The 17431-nt window shown below is 47.2% G+C and overlaps 1 protein-coding gene across 1 annotated transcript; it reads left to right on the top strand.

Annotated features, from left to right (window-relative positions):
- Positions 1-4654: 4654 nt before the first annotated feature.
- Positions 4655-6210, top strand: LOC109781246 (ethylene-responsive transcription factor ERF061). The gene has a single exon (XM_020339848.3). It carries the CDS (start codon positions 4962-4964, stop codon positions 5814-5816), a length of 855 nt encoding a protein of 284 aa, XP_020195437.1. The 5' UTR covers positions 4655-4961; the 3' UTR covers positions 5817-6210.
- Positions 6211-17431: the final 11221 nt, after the last annotated feature.

Genomic DNA, 17431 nt, shown 5'->3' with positions numbered 1-17431 from the left:
ATCGATCGTCTTCGCCGGTTGACTTGCGCGTCCCCGTGAAGTTCACGCGCGGTTGCTGTAGCAAGGCTGCCTTTTGCGTTTCAATGCTTCATTCACTCTGATCGATCGGGACGATGAGCATCATGGATGATCAGCAGCATTTCACACACCGTATAGAACCATGTGAACTAACGGGACGGATGGGCGATGGATCGCCAAATCAGAGGACCAATCATGCATCTTTTCTAGATGGTCATTCTCGAACGACCGATCATGAGTCATGGAAGGCAGATGCTCATGGCTCGCATGAGCCACGCATGCATGCTCTCTAGATGGTCAGTTATGAGTGGACCATGCATGGGGACTTCGCAAATCGGCAACATGACACGAGAGGGAGGGTTGCTGTAGCGTACAGAGATGTCAGCTCATGTGTTCTGTGGCCATGGCCCGCTGGGCTCTCTCTCACACACACCATTGGTCCCGGCCGTGCATGCATGGCAACCCCTTTGACCTGGGCGACAGGGCGAGCATCCAGCTGAGCTGAGCTGGCACGAACTGCCATGCATTTCGCTACCCATGGCCCTACTACGGCGACGTGCGCGATCCCGATGGATAATTGGCAATCATGATCCATTTTCCTTCAATTATTATTTGAATTTATGCAATGTCATTTTCCTGAGGAATTAATTTCGGCAAACAGTGCAAGCATAAACAAACTCGATCGCGTGGATGAGCATGGTTTGGCCACATTAATTTCGTTTCAAAAATTCGCGTGGGAGAATATCTTGTCACGTGTGTGTGGCAACGTGGCACTTTTGCACACTGTTGCTTGAGATAATCGTGTTTCCTTTCCTTTTATCTTGGAACGCAAATTTGTTTTTTTTTCGGGTGGAATGCAAATTTGTTTCCTTCTTTTTGTGATGGGAACTTCAAATTTGTTTGCGAGCATGAAAAGAGAAGTAGGCTGAGTGTGAACGAGCTAGTCTCTTGACGACAAACGAGTACTTTTGCAGTTGCTTCCCGCACCAACTTTTCCATGGGACCATCGGATCAAGTGTCAACTCCGATCTAGACCACTGATTTCAGCTAAGAAGCAACTTAGCTGAATAATATCTACTCCCTCCGTCCCATAATATAAGAGCGTTTTTGACACTATCTAGTGTCAAAAACGCTCTTATATTATGGGACGGAGGGAGTAGCTATGAATTTGGTTTAGAACGCGTTGGCCGTTTCTCTACACACACAACTACTAAGCACATGCTTACATGCACCTTTTGTTCTTGATGGAAATACCCACTGCAAGGTAGACGCGTACACTCTCACACCACATACTTTATGCACATGACACTACACCGGAACGGAAACGCCCTGACCCGACGGGCAACGGTGATGTAGAGATTGATCGTGTGATGCTAGCTTCTCCTCGCCTTGGTGTACAACTCAACAGGTTTCATCAATCAATGAAGCTAGAAAGCAAACCTTTAAAAGGACATCGGAGTCGTCGAGAGGAATTTCAAGTTGATAAAGAAACATGCTGATAACTTACGGTTGACTATTGCAAGGGTTTATCTATGTCAGAATAAGTGTGATTATTATATTTTTCATTTTGTCCTAGCAACAGTTTCACCCTAGAATCGTACCTTGTTGGTATATATAGGCCGAAAGTTAACTTTTTCGATAAAGTGTGATTTTATCAAGCGGATAAAAAAAATGATAGAAGGTAGAGTGAGGAACTCGTCCACCAAATTACAAATCGACCTTTTACTCTGCGCACGAGTACACACGGTGTCTACGCATTCATGTCCCGCCTACACAACCTACACACATGGTGGAAGAAAGGTTGCAGTCCCCTCTTAGAAGCCCTACCGAAGCCCAAGCCTTGCCTTCCTCCAAGATCCTGCGTAAGACTAGCTGCTCCGCGGGGTTTGTGTTGTTGAAGACAGTAGCATTTCGGTGCTTCCACAGTTCCCAAATTGTCAGGCACACGATGGCGAGCAGGTCTTTTCTGTTACGCGGCCCGGGCCTTGGTAGAGGTCCACCACATCAATAGTTGATCCATCGGGCCGAGAGAGTGGATGCTGACAGTGTCCCGGCTCGGGGGGGGGGGGGGGGGGGGGGGGAGGGGCTCTCACCATGTCGATTTCCGGCTAGGTGGACCGGGCCGAGGACCCCGTTGTCGGTTCCGTCCTAGGCCACTTCAGACAACCCATGACGCATACAAGGAAGAATCAAGAAGCTTTGTCGTTCAAGACAAGGACTCCTTATCCGTGGAGGACTCCTCTCCACTGATGTAGCCGACTATAACTCCTGTAATCCTAGGCCTCCAGTAAGTTATATAAACCAAGGTTGAGCTAGTCGAGAGAATATCTCAACATCTCTTAGAGATGAAACACAAAAAAATTTCGTGGTAAATCAACATGTACTTTGTACTCTATCTCAAATCCATACAAACACATGCAACACGTAGCGTATTATCTCTTCGAGAGAGCCCGAACCTGGGTAAAATCAACATGTACTTCTGTTTCTTTGTTGTGGTGTGCTGTCAAATATATACACGTTTTTTACCCCGTGAGTAGCAATCCTCACATCTCACGTTGTCCCTCCACGCAGTGACCCGATCTCGCTCCATCTCTTATTTACCAACTTGGGCGATCTAATCATCAATTTATAAATTTTTGCCGACATGGAAAAAACCAGACTAACTAAAATATCCTAAAGTTGTGTAGTATCAAAAATCATTTTGGAATTTTGTTTGTCAGAATTCACTTTATTTTAACAAAAATAATAATGGCATTCATGGACTCCACCTCTGACGCGATGGTCTTGATCCCTAAAAAAAAGGATCATCACAAAGATCTGCATCTTTGCGGCGGGGGAGGGTCGTCGCCTCTGCGTGCTGATGCGGCGATGATTGCTGAGGGGGTAGGGTTTGTGTTTGGCAACGGAGTGGAGGCCATTTAAGGCTGGTTTCCTTGATAATACAAATGCTAGGCTATCCACGAAAATCATGTGCGGCTCGCCAATGAGCCAAACTGGCTACAATGCGTCTCCACAGAGCAGAGGGAGAGGAGATGCTTCTCAGGGAGCCGGTGAAGATCAAGGGTGTGCCAAACGAAAACAACGGGGCATGCATGGGACCAGAGACACATGGCGCCACACAAAACGGAGCAAAAGCCCTCCTGTACCACGGCTCACAAACCGTGCAAGCCTCCCCTTCCCACCGGGGAAACAGACACACGCGCGGGGGTTAACGTCGCCGCACATGCGCCCGTCCCCTCTCCTTCTCCCCCGCCGGGAAGGCAAGGAAGAAGAAAGCGGTCCTCTCATCATCGATCGATCGTCCCGGCGCGGGATACGCGGGGCCGCCGACGGTGCCAGCCGGATCACGGAGGACCGCGTCCGCGTCCAACCGGTGGAGCGGACGGGCGGCGAGGCGATGCCGATGTGCCATGGGTAGGGGACGGCGGTGCGACGTGGCTTTGGCCCGGGAGAGACGCCGCTGTCGCCGCAACTAATCCCCATAAATGCCAAAAGTTAGCTTTTGGCGCCTCCTTCACGGCTGTGATGACCGATGGGCGTAATCGCGTCCCGTTCCGACCTTCTTCTCCTCTCCTAGCTTTGACAATCAGCCCCCGTACCTGCGTGGCCCCCTCCCCCACGTGTCCCCCGCCCTCCACCCACCCGCCAGATTCTCCAGACTGCCACGTCCATCGTTTGGTACTGTGGTGCTACTACTCAGAATTCAACGCCCTGTGACTCATCTTTTGTTGTTGATACTCCGCCTTCTTGGGAGAATTTTACCTACTCCGTATTTTTTTTTGTCCAGTTCTTCAAAAACACATGACAATTTTTGGCGGGCAGCGTGTGAAAATTGCCGTGTACACTTGAAGGAATTGTCATCATACTGAATAATATTACCAAAACGATCACTACCGTCGACAGAACAAATCTCCGATGCACTGATGTCACCACCGCTCACGTACTAGAGTCGGCATGGTCTTGCGGATGACAATCGGAAAATCTTCGTGCACGTGCTGCCAGGGATCATCGTGTTGGAGCCATAGTGGCCGATGTTGAATCTATAAAACCGATTCAACGCTTGACACTAGATCTCGCCGTTGCACACGCACGGTGGAAAACTCTAACCTTGCAGCAAACGGCGGGAGTCTACGCTACAACTTCGTCGAGTTCTTCTCGACGAACTGATTCAAGGAAAATCGGAGCCCAAAAGACAAACTCAAAGATGAAATATGGGCATCCACTCAATCACCGCCCATGCAAAAAATTTTTTAAAAAAAAGCCTAACACTAACTGCTAGCCACCAGGGTGGCAGATAGAGGGGAAGCGAGTCCACAGGCTGACTGACAGAGGCTAGAAGGAACGAATTCTTCACCCCTAGCGGCCGCTTTTGCGAGAGGGGAAGCAAAAGGATGTACCATGGGTTGAAATGAAGGGTACCATGTTGTTGAATTTCTCATCTCCAATGATTAATCACTCGCGCACAGAATGACCAATGGGATTCTTCGGTGTTTTGACATGGGAGTGAGCATGAACCCGTCAAACATGGTGATCTCTCTCTGTGTCCATCTCTTCTTCTTTGGGCGGTTCATCACATGAACGATTACGGGTGTAAACATGCCGACAAGTTGACCAAGTGGCGTCACATTAACTCCGTGCAATTCAGCTAATGACACATCGGTCAGCCGGTTAGCAGTCTGAACGGCGTCGGGCTCAGTTCATACTGTACATACAAATCCATTCCATTCCCAATTCCCGGGGGCGTCATGGTGACCACGGCGCCCGGCGTCCGTGGGTTATATAAAGCCACACGACGCGCACCTGGCTCAGACAAACAAACATCTCACACTCCCCGCTAATCAATCACCAAGACTCGCCTTTTACTCCGGCCAAGGATGCCATTCCCGCCCCGCCCGTGAACGCCCGAACCAACTCACGCCACGCTCCGGCCGCGGCCAGCATCCATGGACGCCAGCCTCCGCACGCTGTCCCCGTCCAGCTTCACGGGGGAGGTGCGCTCCGCGGTGTCCTCCCTCCTGCTCTCCCCCGGCGGCGCCAGCGCCCTCGACACCGTCTTCTCCCACCTCCCGCCCCCGGTCACCATCCCGCCGCTCGGCTCCAGCGTCTACTACCGCCAGAGCGAGCTCCTCCGCAGCTTCGCCGCCACGCAGCCGCACCACCATCTTGCCAGCTCCTCGTCGGGCTACGCTCTTCCTTTTCCTGGAACCGCGGCGTCGCACGACGCGGCGGCGGCGGCGGCGGGGAGGAAGATGTACCGCGGCGTGCGGCAGCGGCAGTGGGGCAAGTGGGTGGCGGAGATCCGGCTGCCGCAGAACCGGGTGCGCGTCTGGCTCGGCACCTACGACTCGCCCGAGACCGCCGCGCACGCCTACGACCGCGCCGCCTACCGGCTCCGCGGCGAGTACGCGCGCCTCAACTTCCCCGGCGTCATGGACGCCGCCGACGACGCCCGCTTCCCCGACGCCCTCCGCCAGCTCCGCGACGCCGTGGACGCCAAGATCCAGGCCATCCGCGTCCGCATGGCCCGCAAGCGCGCGCGCGCCAGGCGGCTGCGCGAGGAGGCCAAGCAGCAGCAGCAGCAGAGCAACAACACCCAGCGCGCCGCGTCCGCCGAGGCCGCCCCGGTGGCGCCCACGGCCCCGCGCCCCGTGGTCTCCGGGAGCGCCACGACGTCCGAGACGACGACGTCGTCGTACGGGTCGCCGGAGGGGGTGCTGTCGGCGGCCGACTTCGAGTGCTCGCTCCAGCGGATGCCGTCCTTCGACCCGGAGCTGATCTGGGAGATGCTCAACTTCTAGCCAGTAGAACTAGACCGATCCGAGGCGCGGACAGACGCAAAGCCAACCAGCACCAAGGTCCATCCATCCATCCCATCCCATCCCATTCATGGCGTGGAGTGGACAATGGTTGCGGTGTCTGTCTGTCGGAGGCGAGCTCGTAGTAGGATTGATTGATTCTCCATGTGTTGGGAGGGAGGATTACAGTTAACCTGTCACTATATGAGCAATAAAACGCCCAGGAAAATCGGGCGTCTCCTAGAGACCATACTATACTAATTACCAGTACTAGCAACTGCATTCTGCATCTGTCGTGTCGTGTCGTGAGTTTACTCATCACATCGCATCGACAAAGTTGTAAAGCTGATCCCCGAATTCATACCCTCTCTGAAGTCTTACATAAGTGTTCATTTCAGTGTCCGTTCTTCAGCCAGCACCATTGTTGTTGGTCCTCCTCTGTTTCTCCTTTTCATTCAGCCCCCAGCCTCACTCCACAGTAACAGCGGAAGGCGCTCGAGGAGGAAGAAGGCCATGGTAGGTTCATCTTGATTTTCTGAAAGGAACCTTGCAGATTTGTTGTGGTCCAACGGAGAATTGAGGGATAGACACATGTGCAGCATTTGTCGCTGCAAGCATGTGCCGCAAACAGTAGTCCGTTGAGCTGGGCTCCACGGCCGGGGCATATCTCTCACTTCTCAACCAATCCCCCAAGATCTGGGCCATGGCCATCCATCCATGATTGGAATGTCTCGACGGATAACAGCACTCCATGATCCTAATTGGCCGATCCAAAGCTTCATTTACTCGCTCGCTCCATGGCGATTCTTCTTCAGCAATCACAGGTAGTAGTACTAGTACGGAACTACAGTGAAACGCTCTGCTCTGGATGAATGACTGGCGCAGGGAAACGCTGGTCGATAGATTCGGGTCAATCGCCCGTCCGTGCGTACGGTGCGAACAAATATTTTCCTATTTGTACCCGCCGTACGGTCGCAGTTAGTCATATGCTAGTCCGGTCAGATTGTGCTGCAGCCTTGAAGATGCTTTCCACAGTACACAAGCATCCGGCGAGAAAGTAAAAACTAGCAGAATCATGATAATGCAGCGCAAACTTATAAAATCAATCCGCAAAAAACTTATGAAATCAAAAATTCACACGCAAAAAAAAAAACTTATAAAATCAATCCGAATCAAACGAACACATAATCATAACTCGCCCGCTATCGTCACACTCGACGACTCCAGAAAACATGAAAACCATGGTTAGCCTTTTTTTAAGAAAAAAGAAGAAGAAGAAGAAGAAAGAAAAACATGGTTAGCATCGCACGTTGCACAATTCATCGACATACATATTCCCTCTTATGGCTTCTACAGCATGCGACAGACCTGAAGATGGAGCGAGCACCGCCTTGCATGCCCTCCTCACCGCCGCCCTCTGCCTAGATCGGTTTTTCGTCTTCGCCGGTTCCTCTGTCCTACTCCTGCTCGTACCAAGTGTCGTCGGTTCCAGCGCGCACGGTGACACCATGAGGTGGCTGTCAAGAACACGGTATGCGAACGCAAGCTCAACGGAGTCGTACAGCTGGCCCCCGCAGTCCCATCCGCGGTGGGACACCGCCGAAACCTCGTTGGCTCCTTCTGGTCTCCTCCCATCTCGGTTAACCTGCTACCACTCACCATGGAACCTCTTACTACCTTGTTATTATATCATCACCAATCACCATGCGAATCTGGCCCGATCGAGAATGTACGAGTTTTAATTTCTTTTCGCTTCTTTCATAATTCTTTGATGCGCTGGCTGTTAAATGCAAGAAAATTGATTAGAACATATCTCCCACGGGGGGATGCAGCTCAACGTGTTGGGCTTTTCGGTGGGTGACCGATAGTAACGCGTTTCTAACTTTCTATTATGGTAAGTACGGAGAATCAATCTCTTGACATCCTTGCACATTAGTCCTTTGGTTGTTCATACATGCCTTAATTTAATTATGAACATTTCAAGGTCGTCTGCCTTGTTCATGCACATTCATTTTATTCTTCAACAATTGAGAGGACCCAAAATGATGGATGGGAAGGACCACCTACACAAAGGCTCGCACGATATCAAAACGTATATCCTCGGAAGTCAGAGCTCCGCCACTAGATCTGCACGTAGAGGACAACACCGCCTAAGCCGAGATAGAGGGCATGGAGCGACCATTTTGACAGTATCTTGTGGATTTCCAGGGGCGTAATATCTCATGGATGCATGGGCCTTTGACAACTCAGGTAACTGTTGGGTTTATCGGTTAGGCCGACGGTAAAACCCATTGTTGGGCATCATCGTTCGGGTCCAAATGTGAGGCAACCAAACCAATGTGATGCCGTTTGTCTACCTGTGTAACGCCCGGATAATCAAGCTACAGTAATCCCACGCTAATGGTGCCACGTCACCACAGTTACTTTGCTAATCTATCGTTAGGTCAAACCGTTTAAAAATTCAAATTTAAATTTATGTCAACGATAAAAGTTTTTTAAAATTTAAAACAAAAATGTTCGGGAGATGCCATATTTTGCATAAGTAAATATGATGTAGTAAACATATTTTTATAAAATGCCTAAATAATTTAAATTGAAATAAAACAGAAAAAAAATAAATAAAAAAAGAAAATACAAAAGAGAAAACAAACAAAAAAAAAGGGAAAAGGAGCCCCCCACTGGACCCTGGCCCAACTGGGCCAACCCCCAGGCCCAGCCGGCCGGCCCACCCCGCCCCCCACTCCCTTATCCACTCCCCCACCGACACCCCCACCCACTCCACCGACACCCCACCCCACTCTCCCCCTCCCTCCCCTGATCCAGATCGGATCGGGCTTGCCCCCGTCGCCCCGCTCGCCCCCGACGTCGCCCCGCTCGACCCCGTCACCCCGCTCGCCCCCGACGTCGCCCCAGAGCTGCCACACCGTCGCCAGACTTCGTCGCCGCCTCACCGTCCTCCTCCTCGTCTCCTCCTCGCCGGACCACCTCGAACACCGCTGCCCTGGACCCTGCGAACCCCGGTGAGGCCCCGGGCCTTTCCCCCCTCCTCCTCTTCCCCTCCATCGCCGTGCACACTCGCCGACCCGGGCCCCGAACGCGCTCACCGCACCCCCGCCCTCCTCCTCTCTGCGCCATCTCGCCTGCCATCCACCATGGACACGAGCTCGACCCGTGGCCGCGTCGACCTCCCCCGCGCCCTAGCGCCCGTGCCTCGTCCCGGCCGTCTGGCCCGGCCACGGCCAGCCCCCCTTCCGGTCCGCGGCCCCGCTCCGGCCAGCCCCGCCACTACCTCCACCCCGCGCCGCCCGCGGCCCTCCGCCGCCCCTCCTGGCCGGCGTCGTGGGCGCCGGCGGCCTCGTCCATGGCCACGGCCCCGCCCTGCCCCGGGCAGGCTACGGGCGCCCGTCGGCCGTCGCCCACGCCCACGCCCACCGCCCGTCACCGCGCCGCACACGTGCGCCGCGCCTGCGCCCGCCTGTGGCCCCTGGGCCACTGCCAGGTGGGGCCTCGCCCCCCTGAGCCACTGCCCCTGGGCCCGAACCCCATTGGGCCACAGACAAGTGGGCCCCCGCGCCGAGAGAACGTTAAAAAAATGATTTAAAAATAAATAAATAAATAATAAAAATAAATTTAATTAATTAATTAACTAACTAACTAAATTAATTAAGTTAATTAATCCTATTTAAATTAATCTAATTAGTTAGTTAATTTAATTAAACAGTAGTTAATTAGCTAACAGCCCCTGACAGGTGGGACCCACCTGTCAGGTTGACCAGGTCAACGGTCAACGTTGACTGCTGGCGTCAGCATGACATCATGCTGATGTCATAAATCCAAATTTCGAATTAAATTAAATAATTAATTAAATTCCAAAAATTAATAAATTCTTTTGAAAATCATATCTTTTAATCCGTAACTCGGATGGAAATACTTTGTACATGAAAGTTGCTCAGAACGACGAGACGAATCCGGATACGCAGCCCGTTCGTCCACCACACCTCCCCAACCTATCGAACTCGCAACTTTCCCCCTCCGGACCGTTTGTCCGAAAACGCGAAACATCGGAAATACTTCCCGGATGTCCCCCCCCTTCGCCGGTACCACCTACTATCGCTTTAGGACACACCTAGCACTGCTCACTGTCATGTCACGCATCGTCATGCTTATATTTGCATTGTATTTACTGTTTCTTCCCCCTCTTCTCTCCGGTAGACTACGGGACCGACACTGCTGCTGCCCAGTTCGACTACGGAGTTGACGACCCCTCCTACTTGCCAGAGCAACCAGGCAAGCCCCCCCTTGATCACCAGATATCGCCTATTCTTCTCTATACTGCTTGCATTAGAGTAGTGTAGCATGTTACTGCTTTCCGTTAAACCTATACTGATGCATAGCCTGCCCTTGCTTCGACTGTTGATACCTTTACCTGCAATCCTACATGCTTAGTATAGGATGCTAGTTTTCCATCAGTGGCCCTACATTCTTGTCCGTCTGCTGTGCTATACTATCGGGCCGTGATCACCTGGGCGGTGATCACGGGTATATACTTATATACTCTATACATGACACATGTGGTAAATAAAGTCGGGTCGGCTCGTAGGAGTACCCGCAAGTGGATCTTTGTGGCGGAGCGACAGGGCAGGTTGAGACCGCCTAGGTGAGAGGTGGGCCTGGCCCTGGACGGCGTCCGCGGTTACTTCGACATAACACGCTTAACGAGTTCTTGATATTTGATCTGAGTCTGGCCATTTGGTCTATACGCACTAACCATCTACGCGGGAGTAGTTATGGGTATCCCGGCGTCGTGGTATCAGCCGAAGCCTTCGTGACGTCAGCGACTGAATGGCGCGCGCCGGATTGGACTGGAACGCCACTAGGCTAGGTCTGCTTCCGGCCGCGTACGCAACGTGCAGGTGTGCATAGGGCGATGGGCCCAGACCCCTGTGCGCATAGGGTTAGACCGGCGTTCTGACCTCTCTGTTGTGCTTAGGTGGGGCTGCGACGTGTTGATCTTCCGAGGCCGGGCATGACCCAGAAAAGTGTGTCCGGCCAAATGGGATCGAGCGTGTTGGGTTATGTGGTGCATCCCTGCAGGGAAGTTTATCTATTCGAATAGCCGTGTCCCTCGGTAAAAGAACGACCCGGAGTTGTATCTTGACCTTATGACAACTAGAACCGGATACTGAATAAAATACACCCTTCCAAGTGCCAGATACAACCCGGTGATCGCTCTCTAACAGGGCGACGAGGAGGGGATCGCCGGGTAGGATTATGCTATGCGATGCTACTTGGAGGACTTCAATCTACTCTCTTCTACATGCTGCAAGATGGAGATGGCCAGAAGCGTAGTCTTCGACAGGATTAGCTATCCCCCTCTTATTCTGGCATTCTGCAGTTCAGCCCATTGATATGCCCCTTTACACATATACCCATGCATATGTAGTGTAGCTCCTTGCTTGCGAGTACTTTGGATGAGTACTCACGGTTGCCTTTCTCCCTCTTTTTCCCCCTTTCCTTTCTACCTGGTTGTCACAACCAGATGCTGGAGCCCAGGAGCCAGACGCCACCGTCGACGACGACTCCTACGACACTGGAGGTGCCTACTACTACGTGCAGGCCGCTGACGACGACCAGGAGTAGTTAGGAGGATCCCAGGCAGGAGGCCTGCGCCTCGTTCGATCTGTATCCCAGTTTGTGCTAGCCTTCTTAAGGCAAACTTGTTTAACTTATGTCTGTACTCAGATATTGTTGCTTCCGCTGACTCGTCTGTGATCGAGCACTTGTATTCGAGCCCTCGAGGCCCCTGGCTTGTATTATGATGCTTGTATGACTTATTTATGTTTTAGAGTTGTGTTGTGATATCTTCCCGTGAGTCCCTGATCTTGATCGTACACATTTGCGTGCATGATTAGTGTACGGTCACATCGGGGGCGTCACAACCTGGGCTGGCCCACAACAAACTTTCCTATTTTTCCTCCGACTTACGGAAGATTCTTTCTCTAGTTTTTTTTCTTTTCAGTGTTTTCTCTATCTGTTTAACTAGTTCCTTTCTTTTCCTATTTATTCATTTCATATTAATTTTTTGTTATTATTATTTCTTCTTTACATTCTTAAATTTGTGAATATTTTAAAAAATTCTAGAACATTTGGTCAATTCTCAAACTTTTTTATATTTTATAAAAACAATTTGTGTTTTTCTAAATCCAGTAGCATTTTTTAATTTGCAGGCATTTATAAAATTTCGTAAAACAACTTTTTTCTGTTTGAAATTAAAGATGACTTCTAAAATAGTGAAGATTTTCTAAATCCGTGAGCGCTTTTAATTATTGATTTTTTTGATAAACTTTACGAACTTTTCCAAATTCACAAAAAAAATCTATAAAAATCATTTCGTGAAAGTTGGGAACCTTTTTAGCTCATAGTAATTTTTTGAAAAATTCATGAACAGTTTCCAATTTAGGAACATCTGCAATCTGTGAACATATTTTAATTTTGGAAACATTTTTAAAGTTCACAAATAATTCAACAAAATTCTGTTTTATTTTTTTTGAATATTTACAATTTTCAATCCATTTTGAAAATTCATAACATAAACAAATTCATGCGTATTTTTAAACTCGCGACCTGAGCTAATAGTCAATCATTTTTAAACTCACAGACCTGAATACTATTCTTAACTGGCTGAAAAACCAAAAACTGTCTATCCACAAATGAATAGTTAATCGTTGAACGAATCGCAAATGGGCCTAGTTACCATCGGTAGAACATTTATGTAAACATTTGCAGACCATTCCGCATGTACCATGCCGAACAGGGGTTCCCACCCTATCCTCCCATATATCTTTTAAAGGGTGGTGCACACCAAATAAAAGCTCATTTAGCTCAAAAAACAAAGAAGATGAAAACTCATGCTTGGAACTGTTTCCTTGTATTTCTAACATTCAAAAGTAACTGATTAGAAGAATGTGGTTTACCACGGAACAACGTAAGAATATACTCCTACACGGCAACACCGAAAGAGGCGTTCTAGAAGAAGCACACATTGAGCAACCGAGACGTCCATGCTTTGAGCAACAGACAAGCATCTGACAAGAAAAAAACTAATCTAATTCTCTCCATGCAATCAATGAAAAGTAAAAAAAATGTAGCATAGGCTGATTAAATCAAACGATCACATGTCCTTAACTCGATCGTCACATTGGATGATTGAAGGGAGCATAAAAACCATGGAATAGTCGAACCAAAATGCCCATCTAGCGATCAGACTATCACTTCATTTTCTACTTGCATCATTGCATTGATTAGTACAACAACACAATGCTTACATAATAATTTTATTGTTACTTTGCTAATGGAGAAGATGAAGAACAGAGGACAGAAGAGTTGTCATTTTGTTATGAAGGACCAGTAGCCGCTAAACATGCTTCCTCTATGGGCTCTAAGACTACCAAGGAGCAAGGCAATGTGCTCATGTTGTCCTTCTCTACATTGAAGCTCATTTTTTAGTTCAAATCTTGGAAGTAAAAAAAGAACAAGTTTGAAACCTATAACTTTATCTCGGTCACATTTGGATTTTATTATTGGATATTTGCATTATATTGCACATCTCTACGAAGTATATGCATTTTCTTGAATCCAGTGAACACATAACATATAGAAATATATTTTAATATTGTGCTAAACTTTGTGCCAATTTTTTTCTATGCATAGTTGTATACCATCTTCAATTTTCAGTGGTTAATGATAGAACAATCACTAGCCAGTGTAGGCATGTAGCTACACAGGTTGATGACTGGTAATCCTAATTGAAACCTTGTTTTACTCTCTCGAGATTCTCCAACATTCACAGCTGCTAGAGTGAAACTCTGCTCGTGCACCAAGGAACGTTTCTCAAATGTTTCAGGCTAATCTCCTGTTTCTACGTACGTCTACATCGCAGAGAAATCTCCTATCCATACATATAGTGCAAAGAATTAAATTTGTAACTATCGCATGGGTATAGTTCTGCCAGTTAAGTCAGATTCATTGAAATCTTGATAATGCTCACAACACAGAGAAGTATCAAGCAGGAAAAAAATTAATATCTCCGTGAAATCAGCAATAACTAAAAAACATCATGAATTCTGCAGCATTGACTGATAAAACCTATCCAAATCAAACGACCACATATCTTTAACTCTCTCGATTGTCACATTTGAGAACTACAAATAACATAAAAATAAGGGTAGCATAGCACGGTGCGTAATTCATCGACACACGCAATTCCCTATGACAAGACCTGAAATGGAATGGAGCACCGCCTTGCTCGTCCTCCTCGCCGTCATCCCCCGCATGGACCCGTTCTTCGCCTTTGCCGGCGCCACCATCATACTCCTGCTGTAACCAAGTGCCACCAGTTCCCGCGCACACGGTGATGACATGAGATGTTTGTCGAGGACACGGTACACGAAGGCGAGCTTGATACTCGCACAACTGGCTCCCGCAGTCCCAACCGATGCGGAACATCGTTACCACCTCCTCCTCCTCCTTGTGTTCCTTCCGCTCTCCTTCTATCTCCGTTAACCCACTACCACTCAATGTACAACTGCTCACTACCTTGTTATTATACCTTCACCAGTCACCAAGTGAATCCGCCCTGATCGAGAATGTATGAGCCTTAATTTGTTTTTGCTTATTTCGCACTTATTCGATGTACTGACTGTTGAACGCAAGAAAGTTTCACACTTATGCATGATTTTTTGGTGGGTGACAGATAGTAATGTGTTTCTAACTTTTTTATTATCTCAAGTAACACAGATTCAATACCCTGGTATCCTTCCACACTAATCCACAGGTTGTTTTTAGACGCCTGCATTTTGTTATGAACATGTCAACGTCGTCTGCCTTGTCTATGCACATTCGTGTATTCTTACTTCCACGACTGGGAAGAGCCAAAATGATGGATGGAAAGGACCATCTAAACAAAGGTTCGAACGTTTTGAAAACACATATCCTTTGAAATATGAATTCCATCACTTGAATTGCGGTGGAGGCATCGAGTGACCATTTTGGAAGCTTCTTTGAGGATTTTCAGGGCGTAATGTCTACCCATTGTCGGGCATCAGCGTGAGGCAACCAACCAGGACATGTCTTTGTCTCGCTTATAGCGAGAAAGATGTACGCCTCGCCTTATAGAGAGCACAAAGTGGGCCGACCCAGTAGCGTTAGTTCAGTAGTTTTGTTCGGTGTTCTTTTTTTTCCTTTTCTTATTTTGTTTTATATTTTAAATTATTCCAATTACATATATTCCAACGAATAATGTACTTGAATTTATAAACGTGTATGTAGCACAGTAAACAAATCATGCAGAAAAAAATGTTCATGCATCTTTGAAAATGTTGATAGCATTTCAAAATGTTGGTGATATTTCAAAAGTATTTACAGGTTTCAAAAACATGTTTGTGAAATTCTAAAATAAGGTCTATATAATGTTCATACCATTCAAAAAAATCATGCAGTGTCAAAGCATGTTCGTGCATCTTTGAAAATGTTGATAGCATTAAAAAAAATGGTGACATTTAAATAATAATCGAGTGTCTAAAAAATTTGTTTGTGACATTCTAAAATAATGTTTATGCAATGTAAAAAAATGATCGTTCAATTTAGAAAATCTTCATACCATTCAAAAAGATGTTCGTGACATTTAAAAAATGGTCATGCATTTTGAAAAAATGTTTATGACATTACTATCTTATAAAATGTAAAAAAAAATTGTGTGATTTGTAAATGTCTCGTATCATTAAAAAAATGTACATGGCATTTTAAAAACTGTTCATTCTTTTTGAGAAAATGGTCTGGATAAAAAAAATTAAACAATGTAAAAAGGTCTATTTGTTTAAAACAATATTTACTACCATACCAAAAAATTGTTCGCTCAATTTTTTTAAAATGTTCCTTACAATTTGAACATTGTTCAACGTGTATTGCAAAAAATATTTAACATACATACAGTGTCTATATATGGAAAGTTTGTGGGTATCTCAGAATGTGTTCCGGAGAGTACTAGAAAATCCGGGATTTTATTTGCAGAAGAAAGTTGTAAAGGGCACAAAAAATAGAAACGAAATTCAAAAAATTCCAATTTTTTTGTGATGCAAGATGCTCAAATGCGTGATGTTCGTGCAAAATTTTATGAAGTTTGGACATTTGAGGAGCCCGTGGAAAAAAACAATCAGGTCTTTGAGAAACATTTGAAAACAGCACGGTTCACGCACGATTTTGTCTTTTTTGCCGCTCGCTCCTCGAATGTCCAAACTTCATGAAATTTGACACGAACATCACGCACATGCGCATCTTGCTTGTAATAAAAATTCATATTTGTTTTGGATTTTTTTTTACTATTTTTAATCATGTTACTGTTCACCGGGCTCATTTGAGCCCGAGCATCGGAGTGGATTAGCGCGTCACGGATTCCTTCCCAACCAACTCTGTCATTTGGTTGCTCAAAGAGTACAAGAGTGGCACCCATTTAGGAACCGACATTGTTGACAAAATAACTTAAGTATAAGCACCAGATAAACATCACAATGATTGACATTTCAAATAATTGATGAACTGAATATATGGAGGAGAATTAAAGTTCTATGTTTTCTAGTAGCATCAAATTTGCACAAGTACAAACCATGTAGTTTATCAAGAACTTCAATTCCCTGATTTGCTATGCATGCTTCATTTGCATCCAAGATAAATGAGTAATCATAGCGTTCAGAACTGCCATATCTGAGTTCAAGTCCCCCCCCCCCCCCCCCCCCCCCGCCCCCCCTACTTTTATATTCAAGATTTGAAACCCTTGTCCTCATTATTTTGCAGCCAATTGAGCGGCTTCATTTGGGATCACGATTGGAATCTAATTTCATAAATAACCGAATTTAGCAATTTCGATCACGCAAGTCGTGTCTAGGCAGGGCATTGGCCACGTCCCAGAGCACCGCCCCCGGGGGCGGACTCCGGGCTCCCTGGGTGGATCATACTTCAAACGCGGCAATGTTTTGTTTTGGAATTTTTGATACGTGAGTACTCCCTCCGTTCCATAATGTAAGACGTTTAAAACGTCTTACATTATAGAACGGAGGGAGTATATTTTAACGTCATGTGTCCAACTGTCCATCTGCATGCATGGCGATTTCGCTATGGCCGATATCCAGTGCTGGTTCGTTGCCGTGTACATAAAGAGTCATAAATGTTTTTCAAAGACGAAGACAATAAATCATGAGCTGTCCATGGCTATATCCAGTATGCAACACCACAATGCCAACACAATTGCTTTCCACAATTATCATGATTATACGCTATTTCCATACATAAAGTAATAAATGCCTTTCATCAAAGAAAACAATAAATCGTGAAATGTCCTTGACTGTATCAAGTATGCAACACCTTGTTAAAGAGCACGATTATTTTTCCAGCTATCAGCGGGCCCCTCGTGTCTGAAACCTGCCTATTAGCACACGCGCTTTGCATGCATGGCGATTCGCCTAAACCCCCTAATTACGCGCCGATTTAATGATATTCATAAACGCAATCTCGAAGCACCGGTGCATTGCTCTATATATAGAGAGATTTCTGAAGACCCAGTGTGG

The sequence above is a fragment of the Aegilops tauschii genome, chromosome 1 (assembly GCF_002575655.3).
Source record: "Aegilops tauschii subsp. strangulata cultivar AL8/78 chromosome 1, Aet v6.0, whole genome shotgun sequence".
NCBI lineage: Eukaryota > Viridiplantae > Streptophyta > Magnoliopsida > Poales > Poaceae > Aegilops > Aegilops tauschii.
The sequence above is the reverse complement of the archived record's forward strand: the minus strand, read 5'-3'. Positions and strand labels throughout refer to the sequence as shown.

Coding starts and splice junctions, on each gene's coding strand:
- LOC109781246 (XM_020339848.3), top strand. CDS start 4,962: ATGGACGCCAGCCTCCGCACGCTGTCCCCGTCCAGCTTCACGGGGGAG.